This window comes from Rattus norvegicus, chromosome 16 (assembly GCF_036323735.1).
Source record: "Rattus norvegicus strain BN/NHsdMcwi chromosome 16, GRCr8, whole genome shotgun sequence".
NCBI classification, from domain to species: Eukaryota; Metazoa; Chordata; class Mammalia; order Rodentia; family Muridae; genus Rattus; species Rattus norvegicus.
The window spans coordinates 71,390,119-71,410,499 of NC_086034.1; the positions used below are offsets into that span (position 1 = coordinate 71,390,119).

Here is a 20,381-nt window from a genome sequence, read left to right on the forward strand (position 1 = left end):
AAGGGGGACCAAAATAATCATGAGAGGTAGAAGGAGGGAAGGACCTGTGAGAGAGAGAGAGAGAAAGGAGGAGGAGGAAAGGGGAGCAGGATCAGGTGTGGGAGGAGATGAGGGGGGTGAGAGGCACAGAGTGTCAGGAAACTGAAGAGAGGTGTGTAACAGCAGCGGGGGGATAGGGGAACTGGGGGTAACCACTAGAATGTCCCAGATGCCAGGAAAGCAAGAGGTTCCCAGGACCCTGACAGGGATGACATTAGCTGAAATACCCAACAAAGGGGACAGAAAACCTGTAGAGACCATATCCAGAGGTTAGGCATGGCTCTCAGTTGAGGGATGGGGCCACCTACCCATCTCAAAAATATTAACCCAGAATTGCTCCTGTCTAAAGGAAATGCAGGCACAGAGTGGAATAGAGACTGAAGTAAAAGCCATCCAGAGACTGCCTCACCTAGGGATCCATCCCATCTGCTGACACCAAACCCAGTCATTATTGCTGATGCCGGGGAGCACTTGCTGAAAGGAGCCTGGTAGAGCTGTCCTCTGAGAGGCTCTGCCTGAGCCTAACCAATACAGATGCAGATGCTCAAAGACAGCCAACAGACTGAACATGGGAACTCCAATGGAGGAGTTAGGAGAAAGGACTAAAGGAGCTGAAGTGCTTTGCAACCCTATAGGAAGAACAACAATATCAACCAACCAGACCCCTTCACCCAGAGCTCCCAGGGACTAAATCACCCACCAAAAAGTATACATGGAGGGACCCATGGTTCCAGCTACACATGTATGTAGCAGAGAATGGTCGTGTATGGCATCAAAGGGAAGGGAGGCCCATGGTCCTGTGGAGACTTGATACTCCAAAGTGGGGGAATGCTAGGGCAGTAAGGCAGGAGTGGGGGAGAGCACCCACATAGGAGAAGGGGGAAGGGCATAGAATAGGGGGTTTGTGGAGGGCAAACCAGGAAGGGAGATAACATTTGAAATGTAAATTAATAAAATAACCAATTAGAAAAATAAATTTCCTTTCTTCTATACACCTCATACTAAGTTGAAACTTGCAGCCAATTTTAATTTCAGATTCAAATCGTTTGGTTACATTTGCTATAAGCTCTGTCAAGGCCTTGTATAATACAATTGGGGTTTCCAAATGAGTTTTGGGGATGTGGCTGTAAAGCTCCAGTAAATAAAACAGCCTGACCTTTCCCTCTTTGCAATTTGGCCGCTGTTATATAAGCAGGACTTTAAGCCTCAAGGCCTTGAAGTGATTTGATTTAATTCTTAGCTTGAAAGCTACCATAATCCTGTCTTCTAGCTTCCTGGCATTTAAAATGCCTCTTTACACAAAGAAATAGTCAAGATAGGCTAGCCCAGCAAGGTCAGGCAGTGAAAACACTGTCTTGGCTTGATGGATTTCCTCCTCAGGAAGCCAGGTCTTGTCTAAGTTGTTCAGACATTGTTCACTCTTTGCTTTTCCAGCCTGTCTGAGAACGCAGTTATCCCCTTAACTTGTTCCTCGACAAAAATCCATCTCAAACGCCTGCCCCAATGCTAGAACATCAATTACAAAAGAGTGGCCACAGAGTTTAAGCTGAACTCTTTTTATTTGAGCCAAGTTGGGCAATGGAATTTCCAAGCCCTGGTTTGGAATTGTAAAGATCACATGACGTCTTTGTGCTCCTAGATAAACACGAAGGGGACCTAAGATATTTAGCACACGGGGTTCCTCCTTGAAAGGAGGAATATATAACTACTTTCCACCCAGAAGGCTGAGAGTGGTCTTATTTACGAGTCTGGTTACCTTTGTTCTATCTGTGTGACCAGAGACTTTCCAGAATCAGGCCCTCCCCAAGAAACTTACTGTGAATTTACTTTTCTCAGTCAATCTATAGAACCTGTCTTGATGGGTTTCCATGTAGTTGCCTATCCTCTGTAATTAGTCTATTTGATCCTCAAAGGGAATTATCTATGCTTTGAGTCAGTTATACCAGAACAAGTTTCCACCACAATGTGCTATGCTTAAATATGCCGAAAATAAACTGATCGGGGTCAGACTGCCAGAGTTTGAACCAACACCAGCTAATAAGTTGTGATGAACTGAACAGATCTACTTGAATTTGGGTAATAGACTAATCTCTCGAACACGTGTACCGTTCCTAGAGAAATAAATTACAGAATGATGACCTCTGACTCTAAGATGTTTTCTTTCTGTTTGTGTTAGATTGGGAAATGGAATTTCAAACCCCTAATTTCGAATTCTAAAGGCGACCTCCTTAGTTAGGTGGGATCGGTATCAATGACATTATCTGATGCATCCTTTCTATATAAAAAAGCAGAACTCAGAGGTAATGACTGACATTGTCTAAGCTCTGACAAAGGCCCTCAAAGGCATGACATCACACATCTGTACTCAGGCATGTCAGTAAGAAAGCACATTGTCAGACAGGAAAATAGAGAGACTGAGGGACACAGTCCCTTCTGCAGACAGGTCCTGTTGACATGATGCACTGTCTTGTCTATATGTGAGAGATCAAATCGTCACGATTTGTCTCATCTCACTGGGGTCAGGGATCCGCAGGTGCCTTCAAGGCAATGCTATATGCCTTGCCTCCTTACCTTCTAGTTCAGTGTGTGTGCTTGCCATGTTTAAACCATAAGTTTTACACCTGGGAGTTTGCATCCTTACCAGAACAGTAATGAAAAAAGATACAGATAGATAGATAGATAGATAGATAGATAGATAGATAGATAGATAATAGATAGATAGATAGATAGATAGATAGATAGATAGATAGATAGATAGATAGATATAATTTTATGGAGAGAAGGTTGTATTTTAATAATGTTCTGAGACTTCTGTCTTTAGGGCTGTCCATGACTTCTACTGTTTCAAATAATAAATAGCATACCATTGCTTTCTTTATATAGATATTGTAAACTTGTAATCACACTATAAAGTCTACAGTGTTATCTCCTAAGTCAGCATTATTAAGAATTATAACTTATCTCATTCCTTAGGTCTGAGTAGACCCATTAACCATCTCCCAAGGACATCTAACTCCCTGAAAACCCAGAACCTATCCTACACTTGCAGCAGAATGAGTATCGTCAATCTGAATGGCACAGTTGACAAGCTGACTTCCTGCAGAAGTTGTGCCTGAGTCAGGACTGGCAGTCTGGGAGGAAACAGGGTGTTTGCTATGCCCAGGATGGAGCTCTGTGCCTTGAAGGTGGAGGCAGTACTTTGGACTCTGGAACATCTTCAAAAGATCATGTGGTAAGGTCACTAAAATTTCACAGTGGAAAAACTCTCCTGACACATAATGGAGACCCAGAACAGGGCAAAGACACAGAAAAGACCAAAAGCAAAAAGGACAAATGTGAATTCACCTGATCATTTCATCGTACAGCATACAGTCCATCATCCAGGGAAGTCAGGGCAGGAACTCAAAGCAGGAAGTAGAGCAGATGGCATGGAGGAGTACTGCTTACTGGCTGGCTACCCATGGTTTTCTCATACTACTTCCTTATAGAACTCAGGAACAGCCACAAAGTGGGCTGGGCTATTCTTACCATATCAACCATCAAGTAAGCAAATGTTCAAAATTATTTTCAGTTATATGCACATTTGTTCAGGCGTTTTCTCAACCAGGATTCCTCTTCCTACATAACTCTAATTTCTGTCAAGTTGACAAAGAATCAACCATGACAATAAGGACAGGACACAACATCCTCCGTGGAATATTCTTGTAGGCATTTCTGAGTCATTGCCTACAAGGAAATAAGATCTGTCTCCAAACACAGATTTCAAATTAGGCAATCAGGAAGAGAGAGAGAGAGAGAGAGAGAGAGAGAGAGAGAGAGAGAGAGAGAGAGAGAGAGAAACAGACTGTGGTGTGTGTGCATGTGTGCACACTCACGCATGTGTGTATGCATATTATATGCACATTAGTACATGTGAACACCAGAGGACATCTCTCATATCTGTCATTCTTCAGGTTCTATACACCATGTTTTTGAATGAGGGTCTCACTGGCCTTGCTTGTCTATTGGCTAGACTGGATGACTCTGTTCAACACTGGTTGTAGCACAAGTTTGCTGGAGATTATGGATCTGAATTGGGGGGAATGCTTTCCCCCCAATTGGAAATGATTACTCTGCCTTTTCTTATAAAGCAGTTTTGCTGGGAATAAAAATCTAGGTCGGTGGACTCTCTTTCTGCTTTGTCCTTTAAAGACACTGCACCATTTTCTTCATTCTGTCCCCCAACCTGCATCAATGTCTGTACCCCATACCTAGTCCTCTTCAGTTGTCTCGGGTTAAAGGGTGGCATTAGCACTGGGAAGGGAACCATGCTACCAATGCAGCAGAGAAGCCTGAGGCACTGACAGACTTGTAGGAACAAGGAGTGTTTGGGAGGAGGTTGCATTCATCACTACTTTGGCTTAGACTTGGTGCAATTAGGACCCTAGGATTAACATTATCTTCAGTTGTATGCACACTCCAGTGAGGCCTGAACTTTGACTGTCTGTGCATTATTAGGTTTGTTTCCCTGCTCTCAGAAGAAGAGGACCAACACAGAACTTTGATATCTGCAAGGAAGTCAAGTTTGGAGAGTTCAGAATTGAATCTTGATTTGGGTTTTTTTGTTTTGTTTTGTTTTGTTTTATTTTGTGGGTTTTTTTTTTTTTGGTTTTTTGTTTCATTTTGTTTTTCTTTTTTTTTTTTTTTTCCGGAGCTGGGGACCGAACCCAGGGCCTTGCGCTTCCTAGGTAAGCGCTCTACCACTGAGCTAAATCCCCAGCCCCCCCATTTTGTTTTTCTTGACAGTGGATCAGATACAGAGTTCTTATTGCTGGTTGAAACTTCTTAATCATAAAAAAAAGCTCGATTTTTGTGAATGTTCGATGGGAGCTTAAAAATGAACATGCATGCTCTGTGATGACATTTCATCATTTGTCAGTATACCAAGAACACTGCAGGATTCACCCCAGAGCTCACTGGGCTGTTTCACATGTAACATACCACCCACATAAAAACTTCAGCATCTCTCTCACAGTTTGTTTTAAGATACACAAATTGACAGAGACAGGTATGTCCCAGAAATGTCAAAAGCTATAAAATCACAGAGCTCTGCCGTGAATGAGCCACATGTGAACCTTCTTCAGTTCTGTGTAAAAGGTTTCTCCCCAGATGAACAGAGCTGGTTATGGGCACCGGGATCAGCCACCAAGCTTTAAAGATGAAGTAGCCTGAGTCAGACCCCAGATCTGCAGAAGCAGAATTTCTGAGTCCCAGGCTCTAAATCCAACCTCCGCCTTCCTTGGAAGGAACAGAGGAAGATGAGGTAGACACAGACAAAGCCCTGTAGCTCCAGATGCAGAGATCTGAATTGGGGACCTGTAAGCCAAGGCACCCCTGGAGTCATCGAGAGCTGGAAAAGGCATTGCCAGTACCTGCATTTTGAACTTTCAGCTGTGAAATAATATTTTGTGTATTTGCCCATCAGATTTGTGGTGATTTATTATAGGGTCCCTAGGAAATCAACAGGGTTGGTTTGGTATGGTTTTCTCATTTCCAATCACACAGCTCGGGCTCCTAGAGTGAAATTAAATTTTATTTCACAGAGTTCTCAGTTCTAGTTCAATGGTAATAAAATTGTTTCTACACCAGGAGATTTACAGTTCAGGTGTATTTATTTGTATGCTGAAGACCCCAGAATTTTTCTCTGCAAGGGGAGAAGTAAGGAGGCTGGAGGGGAGTTCCAGAATTCCCAGAACCTTGTCTCAGGACTCATTTCCACTGAGTGGGTCCTTCACTGGAAGTTGCTGAGTGGTGACCATGGCAGTGCTAACAAACACACTGGAAGCTGTGTGTGGCTCAGCTGGAGAGAGCGCCCTAGGCTTCCATCCCTAGCAGTGCACAGAGAAAACCACAGCCTTATCTGTGCCTGTGCCCACTGTTCTCACAGAGTTCAGAGCCTGCCTGTCTGGGACCAGACACCCCTGGCTGAGGTTTCTTGCCTGGCAGTAAGCACAGAGTCCAGCTCCATTTTCTCACCAGCCCCGCCTTGCACAGCTCTGAGCACAGGGGAGGACCCAGGGGGAAAGAAAATGGAGGTGGTGCCAACATTGACCCAGTTCAGAAAGGACTCTGAAGCACATTCAATCTATAAAGTCTTCATGGCTCTAAAAGCCTTTCAGGGGATTCAAAGCATGTGCTGAGTTGCAGGTGGATCCAGACTGGAATTCTAGCTCAGCCTCTTACCAGCTCTGATGGGCTTTAGGGAAGTTCCTTAACCTCTGGGATTGTCCCTTTCCTAACTTCCAAAATGAAGTCTTGCCTCACTATGAGTCATGGCTGGGGGATCAACAGAGAGAAGTAAAAGGACTGATCTAGTGGCCGGCAGACAGGAAGTGCTCAGTGCTCACCATTCTCACCGCTTTAACTCACTCCTGTGCCCCAGGTGCTCCCTTTGTCTTAAGATATAGTGGATACAAGATGGGCCTGATAGAGACCGTTTGACCTCCTTCTATGATTGCCAATTAGCAATTTAAAGTTTCTTCTGTTCCCCCACATCAATTATGTTTGAATATTCAAACTGTTCGTGCTTGTTTTTCCTGCATGTGGCAGAAATGCTCAGTATGGCGGAGGGGAATCACTACTGAAGACACTGAACACATGAAGTTCGAACACGGGCAGATCATTATGTTATTAAAACAGCACCAGAGATCATTATGTTATTGATGACGTATCGGTATGGGGTGGATCATATCTAATATGTGCATATCGGGCTTTTCTGAGTTCGTCTTTACAGATAGCTATTGTTCTTATTTTGGGTTTAAAGAGAACTGACGGTTGAACAAATGTTCTCTGAATGTTCACTCATGAAGTTTAAATCTGTGTTTAAAAAAGGAAGCCAATCTTTTTTATAACATGCCAAAATCTTTTATTTTTAGGGGGGAACCAGGCTGTGCATTTTACAAGCAGGAAAAGCCCTTTTTAAATTTTTATTGGTTGTTTTGTTTATTTACGTTTCAAATGTTGACCCCCCCTTCCTGGTTTCCTCTCTGAGAATTCCCCATCCCACCCCCTGCCTCCACAAGAGTGCTCCCCCATCCACACTCCCACTCCTGCCCCACTGCCCTAGCATTCCTCTAAGCTGGGACATTGAGCCTTCACAGGACCAAGGGCTTCCCCTCCCCTTAATGCCAGACAAGGCCATCCTCTGCTACATATGCAACTGAAGCCATGGTTCCCTCCATGTGTACTCTTTGGTTGGTGGTTTAGTCCCTAGGAGGTCTGGTGTATCTGGTTGGTTGATATTGTTGTTCTTCCTATGAGGTTGCCAACCCCTTCAGCTCCTTTGGTCCTTTCTCAACTCCTCCATTGGGGACCCCCTGCTTAGACCGATGGTTGGCTACAAGCATCCATATCTGTATCCATAAGGTTCTGGCAGAGCCTCTCAGGAGACATCCATATCAGGCTACTGTCAGCAAGAACTTCTTGGCATCAGCAATAGTGTCTGGGTTTGGTATCTGAATATAGGATGGTTCCCCACGTGGGGTAGTCTCTTTCCTTCAGTCTCTGCTCCACTCTTTGTCCCTGTTTTTCCTTTAGACAGTGCGCAGGATCAAGTGTAGGAGACGAGGGAGAGGGTCAGGAAATTGAACAGAGGTGTATAGCAATGGGGGATGGGGAACTAGGGGTAGCCACTAGAATGTCCCAGATGCCAGGAAAGCAAGAGGCTCCCAGGACCCAATGGGGTGACGTTAGCTGAAATACTCAACAAAGGGGAGAGAGAACCTGTAGAGACCATATCCAGAGGTTAGGCACAGAACCTGGTTGAAGGATGGGGTCACCCACTCTTCTCAAAATTTTAACCCAGAATTGTTCCTGTCTAAAGGAAAAGTCTTAAAACACTTATAACAATATTTTCCTGCTAACAGATGTTACTTTCCAACCCAGGAAATGCTTTCAAATAAACTTAGCTTTTATGATAAGAACAAGAATCTCACAAAACAATTATTCTCTGGAGAACTTACTTTCTAATTTTGTAATGCATTAGCTCTGGAGACAGCATTCTATTCTCTCTCTGTCTCTCTCTGTCTCTCTCTGTCTCTCTCTCTCTCTCTTTCTCTCTCTGTCTCTCTTTCTCTCTCTCTCTCTCTCTCCTCACTGGGGATGGAACCCAAGTTCTTCCACTCACAAGCATTTTACCTCTGACTATATCCCCAGCCCTCATTCCAGATTCTCTGAGTAGCCCTTGCTAGCTTCAAATACAAGACCTTCCCTCCCTCTGCCTCCTGACCGCATCACAAATTCCCAGGTAAGAATGTTTCACTTGTTTATTTTATTTGCTTTTTGTTTAGTGAGGCACAGCTTCGTTTACACTCATCCAAGGCTGGACTGAAGTTCATTGTGTAGCTAAGGATGACCTTGAATTTCTGACACTCCTGCTTCCACTACAAGATTTCTACAATTACAGATAAATTCCACCCAGCTTGGTTTATACAGTGCTACAGATTGGGTCCAGGACCTGTTGCATGCTGGGTACCTATCTCTCAACTCCACAACATCCTTGGCCTTCAGATTACTTTTATTTTTTTAATAGGGATGATTTGAAGTGCCTAAGGATGATGAATGAAACCATTTGTGACTACCCTGCTCTAAGGTTTGCCATTTCGTGTTTCCGTGACTCCCAGGAAATTATGCACCAATCCTGTTCTCTTTTCACCTGAGTATGAAGAAGAGCCTTAACCACAAACCCAAGTTCCTTGCTCCCCACTTGAAAGATTAGTGACCCAGGAACAAGTTGCTGGAGTGAAGAGAAGCATTCAGTAAGACAGGAAACCACACATTGTTTTGAAAGCATTTTGAAGCCGTTCTCTTGAGACTACAATGTGTACCCATTAGAAACAAAGCAGCTAAAATGTGCACTTTGGGAAAGAGCCCACATGATTCACGGTATGAAAGCCCCCATAGCAAAATGTCCTCACAACTTATTTCGCATTACCTCAGGTTCTCTGGAAACTCTATGGCATGTCAGGAAGAGACAAAAGACTACCTACTAAAGATGAACTGGAGTAGTATGTAAGGTGACAGACTAGAAGGAGTCAGCCTGTTGCCCTGTCCTACGTTGATGCTAAACACATATGAGTTCCTCTTCTATTGCTGAGAGCCTGAGAGGGTGTCCTGGGCAGGGTTTCTATTCCTGCACAAAACATCATGTCCAAGGAGCAAGTTGGGGAGGAAAGGGTTTGTTCAGCTCACACTGCCACATTGCTGTTCATCACCAAAGGAAGTCAGGACTGGAACTCAAGCAGGAATTGATGCAGAGGTCATGAAGGGATGCTGCTTACTGGCTTGCTTCCCTGGCTTGCTCAGCCTGCTTTCTTATAGAACCCAGGACCACCAGCCCAGGGATGGCACAACCCACAATGGGCTGGGCCCTCCCCTATTGATCATTAATTGAGAAAATGCCTTACAGCTGGGTCTCATGGAGGCATTTCCTCAAGGGAGGCTCCTTTCTCTATATAACTCCAGCTTGTGTCAAGTTGACACACAAAACCAACCAGTACAGAGGGCTTGGAGGGAGATTGGTCCTCTGACCCTGTCAGTGTGCAAACTGTATGGCATTTGAAGTGAAGTCCTAAACTCTTGGACTGAGAATACCTTCAGATAATCCATTTTACTATCTGCCTCCTCTTTAAGCAATGCTGAAATCTAGCCCAAATACCCAGTTAACCAGAACCCTACTAATACCACAGCTTCAAAGAAAAGAGGGGGAATGGCAGGAACCCAGCCAACCCCAGATAATCAAACAGGAAACTATCCAGCGATGGCTGTCGCCCTCAGTTCCTTGACATTTGACCTCTCTCCTGATCAGGATCCCAGCACTCGGGAGAGAGAGGTACTTGTCGAGCTGGCATTAGAAAACTAAAGCAGACTCGAGTGTCCTGTAAACAATCCCAGTGAAGATAGGAACTAGGAGTATTTCATATTCCCTAACTGCTAAGCCTCAGAGAGACAGCAAACTAGGGGAATATCCTTTATGGATGAGTGTGAATTTTTCCCGTAGTGGGAGTCAAGTAAACATGACGTGCATAGCCCGCTAAAGCAGCAGTTCTCAACCTCCAGGTATTGACCCCTTGAGGTCAAACAATCCTTTCACATAGGTCACTAAGACCATCCGAAAACACAGATATTTACATTATGATTCACAACAGTAGAAAAATTACAGTTGCAAAGTAGCAACGAACTAATTTTATGGTAGGGGGGCGTCACCACGACATTCAGAACTGTATTAAGGGGCCGCAGCGTTAGGAAGGTTTAGAACCACTGCCCTAAAGACTAGTGGGCAAGGCTGCAGGTCTCTAAGGGGCCTGTCTGCCTAATGCCTCAGCCTGCCTTTCTTCATCTTCCCTGCACAGAGGTCTAGGGTGACAGGACATGTGACAGCCAGCCGAGGCAGCCGTGTTGGCTTTCCTTGCCCTTCACATCTGCTTCAGCCCAGGACGCAGGGAGCAACCGTGTGGTAGCCCGTGTTTTCACTTCACAGAAGATCCGTGTGGACTTCAGGAGCTTCCCGAGGCTTTCGTGGTCTGATTCTTGCAGCTGACTGACAGCTTCGGTTTCCACAGCCCTCTGTGTCGGGATCAGAATTCATGTGCTTTTATCATGCTGAACTGCTGGGGTCGGGGAGACCTTCGCTCCGGTTTGTGTCTGTGGATATGTGGATTCTTGGCTTTCTTTAAAGGTGAGTTATTGCAGCTTGTCCTAGAATGTAATTAGTTATATGTGTTTCCTCTCCTTTCTCATCTTGTCTGTATCCGAATAATCAGAGGACGTTCGTTAGTTAGGTTTAACCTAACAGATAAGATTTGGAGAGTAAAGTTGGGAAAACATTGAAATATACTATAAAGCCATGTTCATCTTTCTAACTAAAATATGCCATCCCAATTAGCTTACGAAATCATCTGCTTTCGTAGCCATGGAAGCTATCAAAATGCTCCGTTTGCTTATTGGTGGTAAAATGTAATATATTTTTCAAACAGTAATTTGTTAGCCGGTACTTAATCCTCAGCCTGTGAGCCCTGCCAATGGAAGTAATTGTCTTCATTCGGGAAACCTGTCTCATTGTCTATACAAGCAAGAGTGAGCTTGCTTCTTTTAAAAGTTGACTCAGACTGGCTACTGCACTGAGCAAATCACACACAGGCACGCACACACACACACACACACACACACACACACACACACACACACACACACGCCCCGCTATGAGGTTTCGGGGAGCTGGGGGTGAGCTCAGCCAGAGCCTTAGAGGGAGGAGGAATTAGTAACAGCAGCCAGGAGAGTTTCTTCTGAAGCAATGTTTCATCCTAGTTAATTACACTGGAGAGAGTGACAGGTGACATGGCAAGGTTTTCTTCCTTGCTGGTATCCCAGCACTCAGCCATTCCAAATGGATGCAATGAAGCAGCTTCACTGGGGAACACAGCAAATACTCTTCTGTCCTCTCTCTCTCTCTCTCTCTCTCTCTCTCTCTCTCTCTCTCTCTCTCTCTCTCCCTCTCCCTCTCCCTCTCCCTCTCCCTCTCCCTCTCCCTCCCTCTCTCCCTCCCCCTCCCCCTCCCCCCCTCTCTCCAGAGAATATGATTTATGGAGTCAAATCTGAATTGTACAAAACAAACTTTAGTAACGTATTTTAGTAGATGTGTTGAGAAGTGAATTGCACAAATTGTAGACAAGGAATCAGTGCTTTTCCTTAAGAATTGGAGACACAGGGCTGGGGATTTAGCTCAGTGGTAGAGTGCTTGCCTAGCAAGAGCAAGGCCCTGGGTTCGGTCCCCAGTTCCAAAAAATAGAAAAGTAAAAAAAAAAAAAAAAAAAAGAATTGGAGACACAGGCAGCACAGGCAGCACAGGCAGCACTGCTCTCCAGAATTTAACGACTAAAGGGGGAAGGAAGCCATTTCCAATTGCTTTCAAAAGAGAAGAGAATTTACTTTAAGAACTTTGCCTTCTCACAAATCTAAAAGTGCATGATTCCAAAGCATGTTTCTCTAAAGGGCATAGCTTTTGAAGATCAAGGCAATGAGTAGATGCTGTGTTTGCTTGGTGAGGGTTCCTGTAGAGCGCCTTGCCAGTTATAGACCTCCAAAATCCCAGCTGGATTTGTATTTAGTAACATAAAAAAGTATCCTTCCTCGTGGCTTTCTATCCCAGGACGTTTACGGCGCCCTTGACTTCAACAGGCAATCCCCTCGGGATCACTTTGTGGATGTGACACTAGTTCTGAGACACCTGCGTAGTTATTTTACCTCGGTGGTGACACAGAGCAAGCAAGGCTAAAAATGGGTGGGGTCGAGCTGCCCTAGTACAGGTAGGAGTAGGCCTGGCTGGTACAGTGATGCCCTCACTAAGACACTAGGGTTGGGACCAGGAGAGGAGTCAGCTCAGACCCTCCCACAACACTTCCCTAATGCTTTCCTGTGTCTGGCTACGCAGGCAGTAGAGGCTGTGTGTCTGAGGAACAGCTCTTCCACACACTCTTCGCCCACTACAACCGCTTCATCCGGCCAGTGGAAAACGTTTCTGATCCCGTCACGGTGCACTTTGAGTTGGCCATCACGCAGCTGGCCAATGTGGTGAGTGCCTCAGACCCCTGACGTGTTCCCAGACGGCTTGGGTTCCCAACATCCTTGCACTTTGGGCACCCAAACTCTATCACACAACTTAAACATGAAGGCAAGATTACGTGCAAAGAGTCCTTCATGGCCCTGAGTCATGCCATCCTTGCTCAGGCCTTGCATGATTAGACATCCTTTCAGAGTCAGATTATGAAGCAAAGAACATTTGTACCAAAGATGGTGACAGGGAATGCCTGAGTACCACCTGCCCTGGTTCTCTTTATGTCACTTCAGGGGCTGTACTACAGTAGTACCTCCTCAGAGAAGCCTTCTTTGACTCATATATCAAACATACATGTGTGCACACATGAACCACCCTACCTCTCTTGTTATATCATGATGTGTTTTATGTGTGCATGTGCGTTTATTATTGTCTCTGTGTCTTCCCAACCACAACCGCTAAGACCACATGAAGGCAGGAGCTTTCTCTAACTGAGCGTAACTAGGTAAAAAGGAGTATCCTTTGTGACTGAAGGACCCTTGGGTTGGGAAAGGGAGTACAGAAGGAGTGGATAGCTGGTTTCAACTGGCAAACTTGCATGTGAGCTAAACTGCTGTTTCCGTTTGGATACCAAAGCAAATGCACGCAGGACATCCCAGGCCTTTGAGGAAAGGCCATGGGGCATATATAAAAACAGTGAATACCTGTCACCACCTACAGGACTCACCCCTCCGTTGTTCCTGAACCTCTGCTCTCCTCCCTGTTACCTGTATCCAGGAGGCTTTATGGGCCAAGGTGATGAGGAAAGATTCATAGAGGAGGTGAAATCCAAATGATCTTTGAGCAGTATTTTTAGGCCATATGTCATTTTTAGGTCAACAGAACAGGGACACGGGCAAACATCCTGTATTTCTGCTACTGTGAAATAGCTTTCATACAGTCCTCTCAACATCATGGCTGCCTTCATTAGCACGGATGACTTAGATTTGTCTACTTTTTAGCCATAATTCTCAAGTGAAGACTTGGATTAGCGAGCACACGGAAGACTGAAAAATATTATTTCTCCCTTCCAGGATGAAGTCAACCAGATTATGGAGACCAATCTGTGGCTGCGTCACGTAGGTCCCCCTTTGATGGAGGCAGAATGGGTCCACTCATTACCTTTTTCCCTCCCTGACCTATGATAGATATAGGATACCCTTTGCCTTGCCATCTCCAAATCCTTGGGCTCAGCTCTGGTTGCCGCTAGCTTAATGTGAGCAGCACATGGGCAGAGTCTGACCTCTGACCTGCAGCCCTCTGGCCTTTCTGCTTTATGCTCTCGGTTCTCTTTGTGCCACTTACTGGAGTCTTTCCTCTTTGATAGCTCCAGGAGGACAGTGGGTTGAGGTCTGAAGAATGTATATTAGATAATCACCAACTGGTTTTTACAAGTTATACCGGCTCTGCTCTTAAAAGTCAGTATGGTGTACACAGTGTTTGTGATAGTCTCCTCCTCATGCATACAAATTATGACTTTATCAGTAAAAATGAGTCACTACTCCAATTTGAACATAGCCCATGAAACACAGTGTGAAACCTTAGCCAGTTAGCATGTCATAGATACACCAAAATCAGCTCAGCTATTTAGCATCCTGTACCCATAGATATAATTCCCTACTTTTAATAGAAATGGATGCATTCGTCAGAAATAACTGACTTTTTAATCAAGAAAATTGTGGAACCAACATAAACGTTTGGAGAAAGTTATGAATTCCTTTTCCAAAGGGATTCTTATCCATTTCTAAAAGTAGAATGATTTTGTAGGGATTGAAGAGATCAGAAGAAGGGGTTCAGATGGGGTTCAGAGAGGGCAGAAGGACACTCAACAGGACACCCAATTTATATGTATAAAATTGTTAAAGAACAAATTTAACCAATGTTAAAATAAAGTAAAACCACCACCACCAACAACAACAACAACAAAACGAAAACAAAACAACAACCAAAGTGGGGGCGGGGGGACCCCTCTATTTCTTTTAGGTCTGGAAGGACTACAGATTGTGTTGGGATCCAACGGAGTACGATGGCATCGAGACGCTTCGTGTTCCAGCAGATAACATCTGGAAGCCTGACATCGTTCTGTATAATAAGTATGTGTGTCTAGACAGATCCATAGTCACTTTTCACAATCTCCGACCCTGGTAACCCACAGCAAATGGACACACAGTTCTGCTAACAGCGTGTGGTCTGTTTTGCTTCCAGTGCCGTCGGCGACTTCCAGGTCGAAGGCAAGACCAAAGCTCTTCTTAAGTACGATGGGGTGATAACCTGGACCCCGCCAGCCATCTTTAAGAGTTCCTGTCCAATGGACATCACCTTCTTCCCATTTGATCATCAAAACTGCTCCCTGAAATTTGGGTCCTGGACTTACGACAAGGCTGAAATCGACCTTCTCATCATTGGCTCTAAAGTGGACATGAACGACTTTTGGGAAAACAGTGAGTGGGAAATTGTCGATGCCTCTGGCTACAAGCATGACATCAAGTACAACTGCTGTGAAGAGATTTACACAGATATCACCTACTCGTTCTACATCAGGAGACTGCCCATGTTTTATACCATCAATCTCATCATCCCCTGCCTCTTCATTTCCTTTCTCACCGTGCTGGTCTTTTACCTTCCTTCCGACTGTGGCGAGAAAGTGACTCTTTGCATCTCGGTTCTGCTTTCTCTAACTGTCTTTTTGCTGGTGATTACAGAGACCATCCCATCCACGTCTCTCGTGATCCCACTAGTGGGTGAGTATCTACTGTTCACCATGATCTTTGTCACGCTGTCCATTGTGGTGACCGTGTTTGTGTTGAACATACACTACAGGACCCCAGCAACGCATACCATGCCCAAGTGGGTGAAGACCATGTTCCTTCAGGTCTTCCCCTCGATTCTGATGATGAGGAGACCTCTGGACAAGACAAAGGAAGCAGATGGTGTTAAGGACCCCAAAACCCACACCAAGAGGCCGGCCAAGGTCAAGTTTACTCATCGAAAAGAACCCAAGCTTCTAAAGGAATGCCGCCACTGCCATAAGTCAAGTGAGATAGCGCCTGGCAAGAGGTTAAGCCAGCAGCCTGCACAGTGGGTGGCAGAGAATTCAGAGCACCCACCTGATGTTGAAGACGTGATCGATAGTGTTCAATTCATAACAGAAAACATGAAAAGCCACAATGAAACAAAGGAGGTAAAAGTGGACCCCTTTTCTCCAGCCAGCTGCACCCCTACTAGGCCTCAAGGCTCTTAGAGCGTCAGTGGGAGTTACATCTGTGGTACAGTCAGGCAACATCACCTAAGGCCAGCTCTATTACCATGCAGCCTTTCAGGACCTGGGTGTTAGTTTAGGGAGCTATGGTGAGATGGTCTATGTCGCCCTACAACAAATCTTCAGCCTGCATTTACTTACGGTGAGATCTAGCTACAGTACAAATGCAGGACAAGCTTGCCTCATGGAACAAGCCTCCAACAAAATGAACAGTGACAGAGTGAGGATGGGAAGAGAGACTGTAGAAATCGTTATTAATAAAAATCCCTGTGGCAGGTTTGTTACCGGCCCCAATGGTTTATGTTCCCGAATGAAACACACACACACACACACACACACACACACACACACACACACACTGAGAATGCCTGTCATAACACAGGTCACAGGACAGCAATGGCCAGTGAGCCTGCCTCCTGGTTGGCATCTTTTAAAACATTGAAATACATTTACTGTTGACTTACCGGGCCAGGCAGGTCCCCTAATACACAACCCACAGAGACCATAGCAGAAGGTTAGAAGTTTGGAACTGGAAAGATTCCAGATGTGCAATAAGCTCTCCCTGTTAGCATCCCTCGGAGGCCTAGAGGCTACTTATTCCTGTACAGGGGATCCTGGCTGTATCCTACACCCTCTGGCCTGTCCTCTCACTGCTTCACTCAGATTCCCCAAAGAGCCAGGCTCTCCTGGTGCACTCGCGACAAGAGCTTGACTCTCAAGCAGATACTGTGTGGGAAGTGTCCCTGGAGCCAGGAAAGGACCTTTATCACAGGAAAGGGGTCACAAAAGTCTTTGGCACAGTTCATAGCCATCTCTGTGAGGCACCAATGGTGTATATGACTGCCATGGTGTATATGACTATTTACCCTCCTTAGGCCATAGACCCCACATAGGATACACAGGCAAACATACTAGCAATTACTGATTTTTTTTAAAAGGATTAGAGAAAATCACTTTGAAAAAAGGACGTATTCATAAAACATAGCCTGTTTTCCTATGGTCTTGACTTTTAATGCTAGCCTTGATCCTTTGTTTGCTTTGCAGGTAGAAGATGACTGGAAATACATGGCCATGGTGGTGGACAGAGTCTTCCTCTGGGTGTTTATAATCGTCTGTGTGTTTGGAACTGTGGGGCTCTTTCTACAGCCACTGCTTGGGAACACAGGAGCGTCTTAATCGGGATTTTCCTTTTGCCTTCTAAATCTTTTAAATGTTTTTTCCTCCACTACTTACCACAAGAAAAAGTCAAGTTTGCAGTCTCCTAAACCAAGACAAGAAGGGGGTGGGCATTGCTGCAACCTTAGGAGCCTGAATTTGTGTCTTCACTACACTGCACTGGGTGTTTTACAACCTTGGAGCCCAGAGCTGGCGCAGGTCCTAGGCTCGAAGGACTGAGTCAGCTTCTCTGGGCTCTGCATGCTTTGTTTCAAGAAACACAAATGGCTCTCACAGAGCTAGGCCCCATAGTCAGTGTCAGTCCACACTGAAAGGTGATTTGCTTGTATCTGAGGCTCCTGCTGGTTACTGCCATGGTGCATATGACTATGAAGAAACTCAGGAACACTGCTGGTACTTGCACCACACCTGTCTGCTACTGGACCCTACTTTCTTGTGCATGTCTCTGTGATGTAGCTCACACTATTATCTGACATGTGCAATGGTCAAAGAAGAAAACAGAGAGCATCTCTCTGAGTTCAGTTTGTGGTACTATGGGCTTTCTGTCAGTGTGAAAATCACTGAAATGACAGACGTAAAAGGATGATGTTTATATGAGCTCACGATTTTAGAGGACTTAGGCCCTGGTCACTAGACGCCATTGCCTCTGGACCTTTGATGAGGCAAAGCATTATGCCTACTAGAGGATGGCCGTCCACGTAAGGATAGCTACAAAGAAAAAGAGAGGAATACTCTGCAGTGCCAATATCCTTTCACAGGCACACCCCGGTGACTTAACATCTTCCTACAAGGCCTCCCATCCTAGAAGCTGCACTACCTCCCAATAGTGTGGAAGAATCAATCAGTGTTTAACATATGTTCTTGGGGGGATCTAAACCACAGAAGTATTGTCCTGGCAGGACATTTGGCTGGCACCCGTACTGTGCTAGGTGCTACAAGGGGAAACATAAATGGAGTCTTTCCCTTGTAAAGTTACAGCCTTTTAGGAAAGCCATAGATGCAAAGATCTACAGGATCAGGTGGTGGAGAATATAGCTAGAGCAGCGCAAACGGGAGAAACTAATTGGGCAAACCACTCTTGCGTTTCAAGTAGTTATCCGTATAGTCTTTTCCCATGAGCCCTTCCCTAGCTCACTGCATGGAGATGAAATAAAATCGATATGAAATTTTAACCTTGTGCCGTTTGGAGCCATTTCTTTCCTGAGTGGGAGAACAGTGGGAACCGTGTGGTGTTCCACTCCGATTATTCATGTGTGTGGCTGCGACGACCTGCAGAGGGATCTCAGACAGCTGCTCATGGCTTAAAAACAAGGAGCTGATTTCAGGGCCAGTTTCTCTCTCCTAGCAAGTGCATGGTTAATTTTATGGTTCAGTTTTACCTTCTAATTCTGTTGTTTCAATACAATGTCAGCAACATTCGCCAAGGCCTAGATGTCATCCTTGAGAGATCCTGGTCCCCTTTCAGGATGAGGCTGAAGAGCAGCAATACCTCTCACTGGACAGCTTTAGGATGGGTGGGTGCTCTGGCTCATACTGGACAATATAAAAAAGGATCTCTGAGTTCCTCAGGGACGCTAAGTACACAGGACTTCCCACAAATCCTCTGCAGGTTGGGAGCCATCTTGGCCTGTGCTATAATAGTGATCCAGCTACACCAGGTAGATGCCTTGGGTGGTACCCCCATCCTCTTGTAGAACCTGATGGCCTACCATGTGGCCTGTGGGGTTATTGGGGTTTTTTTTAATTAGGACATTTATGTTGTTGGGCTATAGAAGTTCCTTATATGCTGTGTAAACAGATTTTATGAATTGCACTGTAAGAAAGAAAGTTAAGATTGACCTTAAGCAGGGGCCAAAGGAACCTCAGTTGAAAGTCTCGTGCTTGAGTGTGCTCTAATACTTGATCACACTTCGTACTTTCCGACTCAGCTTCATAGGAATGACCTAGCAATTATCAAAAGATTCTGTATCAAGCAAGCTAGCAATACCCCTTTAAAAGGAAGTACACCATGTTTGCGGGCGGGAAGGAAGTCACAACATTTATTCAGAATAATGGGAGAAAGTATGGACTGAAAAACCTATAAAGGATCGTGAAAATGAATTGTGAAATATTTCAGGCTTTTAATTTTTAGAATATTCCTTGGTCACTATCCATCTTGTTCGTTGAGGCAGGCCTCTCAGTCAAACCAAAGTTTGCTGACATGGCTGGCTAGTCTATTCCCAGCTTGTTCCGAGGGTGACCTGTATCTGCCTTCTAAAGCTGGAGTCACAGGCAAGTTGCCATGGGCAGCTGACATTTACCTGTGTTCCAGGCATTCAAACTCCAGTCTTCTTCCTCATGTATATAATAATGCTTTAACCGCTGAATCACCTCCCTAGATAGTCAATTTCTGTTATACCATTCTGAGCAAGTTAATCATCCGATCAGCCTTCCCCAGAGAAAACACCTCTCTCTCTCTCTCTCTCTCTCTCTCTCTCTCTCTCTCTCTCTCTCTCACACACACACACACACACACACACACACACACACACACACACACATGCGTGCACACCACATACCCATACTTAAATAAAAACAATAAATATAAATCTTTAGAATATGTAGCAGAGGATGGCATTGTCCAGCATCCACAGGAGGAGAGGCCCTTGGCCCTGGGAAGGCTCATTTCCCCAATGTAGGGAAATGCCAGGGCAGTGAGGTGGGAGTTGGGAGATGGGAGGGATAACATTTGAAATGTAAATACATAAAATATCCAATAAAAATTAAAAAGAAAAAGAAAAACGAAACAGGGAAAAAAAAGAATAAAGAGATGGGGAGGGGTTGGGAATTTGGCTCAGTGGTAGAGCACTTGCCTAGTAAGCGCAAGGCCCTGGGTTCGGTCCCCAGCTCCGAAAAAAAAAAAAAAAGTTAAAAAAAAAAAAGAGAGATGGGGAAATTGGGAGTTAAAAAAAAAAGAAAGAAATACCTAAAAGGCCACTATACCTGTCCCAATGAGTGGGGATGACATTATCCCTGAAGACCTGGGAACCAAAGACACTAAGCTCCTGTACTCTCTGAAACAAGCTGATGCAGAACTTTCCCTGTCACAAGGACCATATGATTCTTATGACAAACCAAGACTCTTGAGGGTCTTTATTTGAGACCCTAGTGTTGGAGGGATGAACAGACCCTTACACAGTGCCTTTCAGCAGGAGCATTAGTCCTATTGGGGTAAAGTAGGAGAGCCTTACCTAAGGCTTTGTGACCCCAAAGGTGATTTTATTATGTATTTATTTATTT

General features: G+C 44.9%; 1 protein-coding gene across 1 annotated transcript; it reads left to right on the forward strand.

The window, feature by feature from the left end:
- Nucleotides 1–10,496: 10,496 nt before the first annotated feature.
- Chrna6 (cholinergic receptor nicotinic alpha 6 subunit) lies at nucleotides 10,497–17,197 on the forward strand. Its single transcript, NM_057184.2, has 6 exons — nucleotides 10,497–10,753; nucleotides 12,506–12,645; nucleotides 13,702–13,746; nucleotides 14,651–14,760; nucleotides 14,873–15,848; nucleotides 16,971–17,197. Exons 1-6 carry the CDS (start codon nucleotides 10,675–10,677, stop codon nucleotides 17,100–17,102), a joined length of 1,482 nt encoding a protein of 493 aa, NP_476532.2. The 5' UTR covers nucleotides 10,497–10,674; the 3' UTR covers nucleotides 17,103–17,197.
- Nucleotides 17,198–20,381: the final 3,184 nt, after the last annotated feature.

Bases quoted from the DNA above. Each gene is read 5' to 3' on its own strand.
- Chrna6 (NM_057184.2), top strand. From the start codon at position 10,675: ATGCTGAACTGCTGGGGTCGGGGAGACCTTCGCTCCGGTTTGTGTCTG. The intron at 14,761-14,872 runs GTATGTGTGTCT...TTTTGCTTCCAG, and splicing joins GACATCGTTCTGTATAATAA to TGCCGTCGGCGACTTCCAGG. The intron at 15,849-16,970 runs GTAAAAGTGGAC...TTTGCTTTGCAG, and splicing joins GCCACAATGAAACAAAGGAG to GTAGAAGATGACTGGAAATA.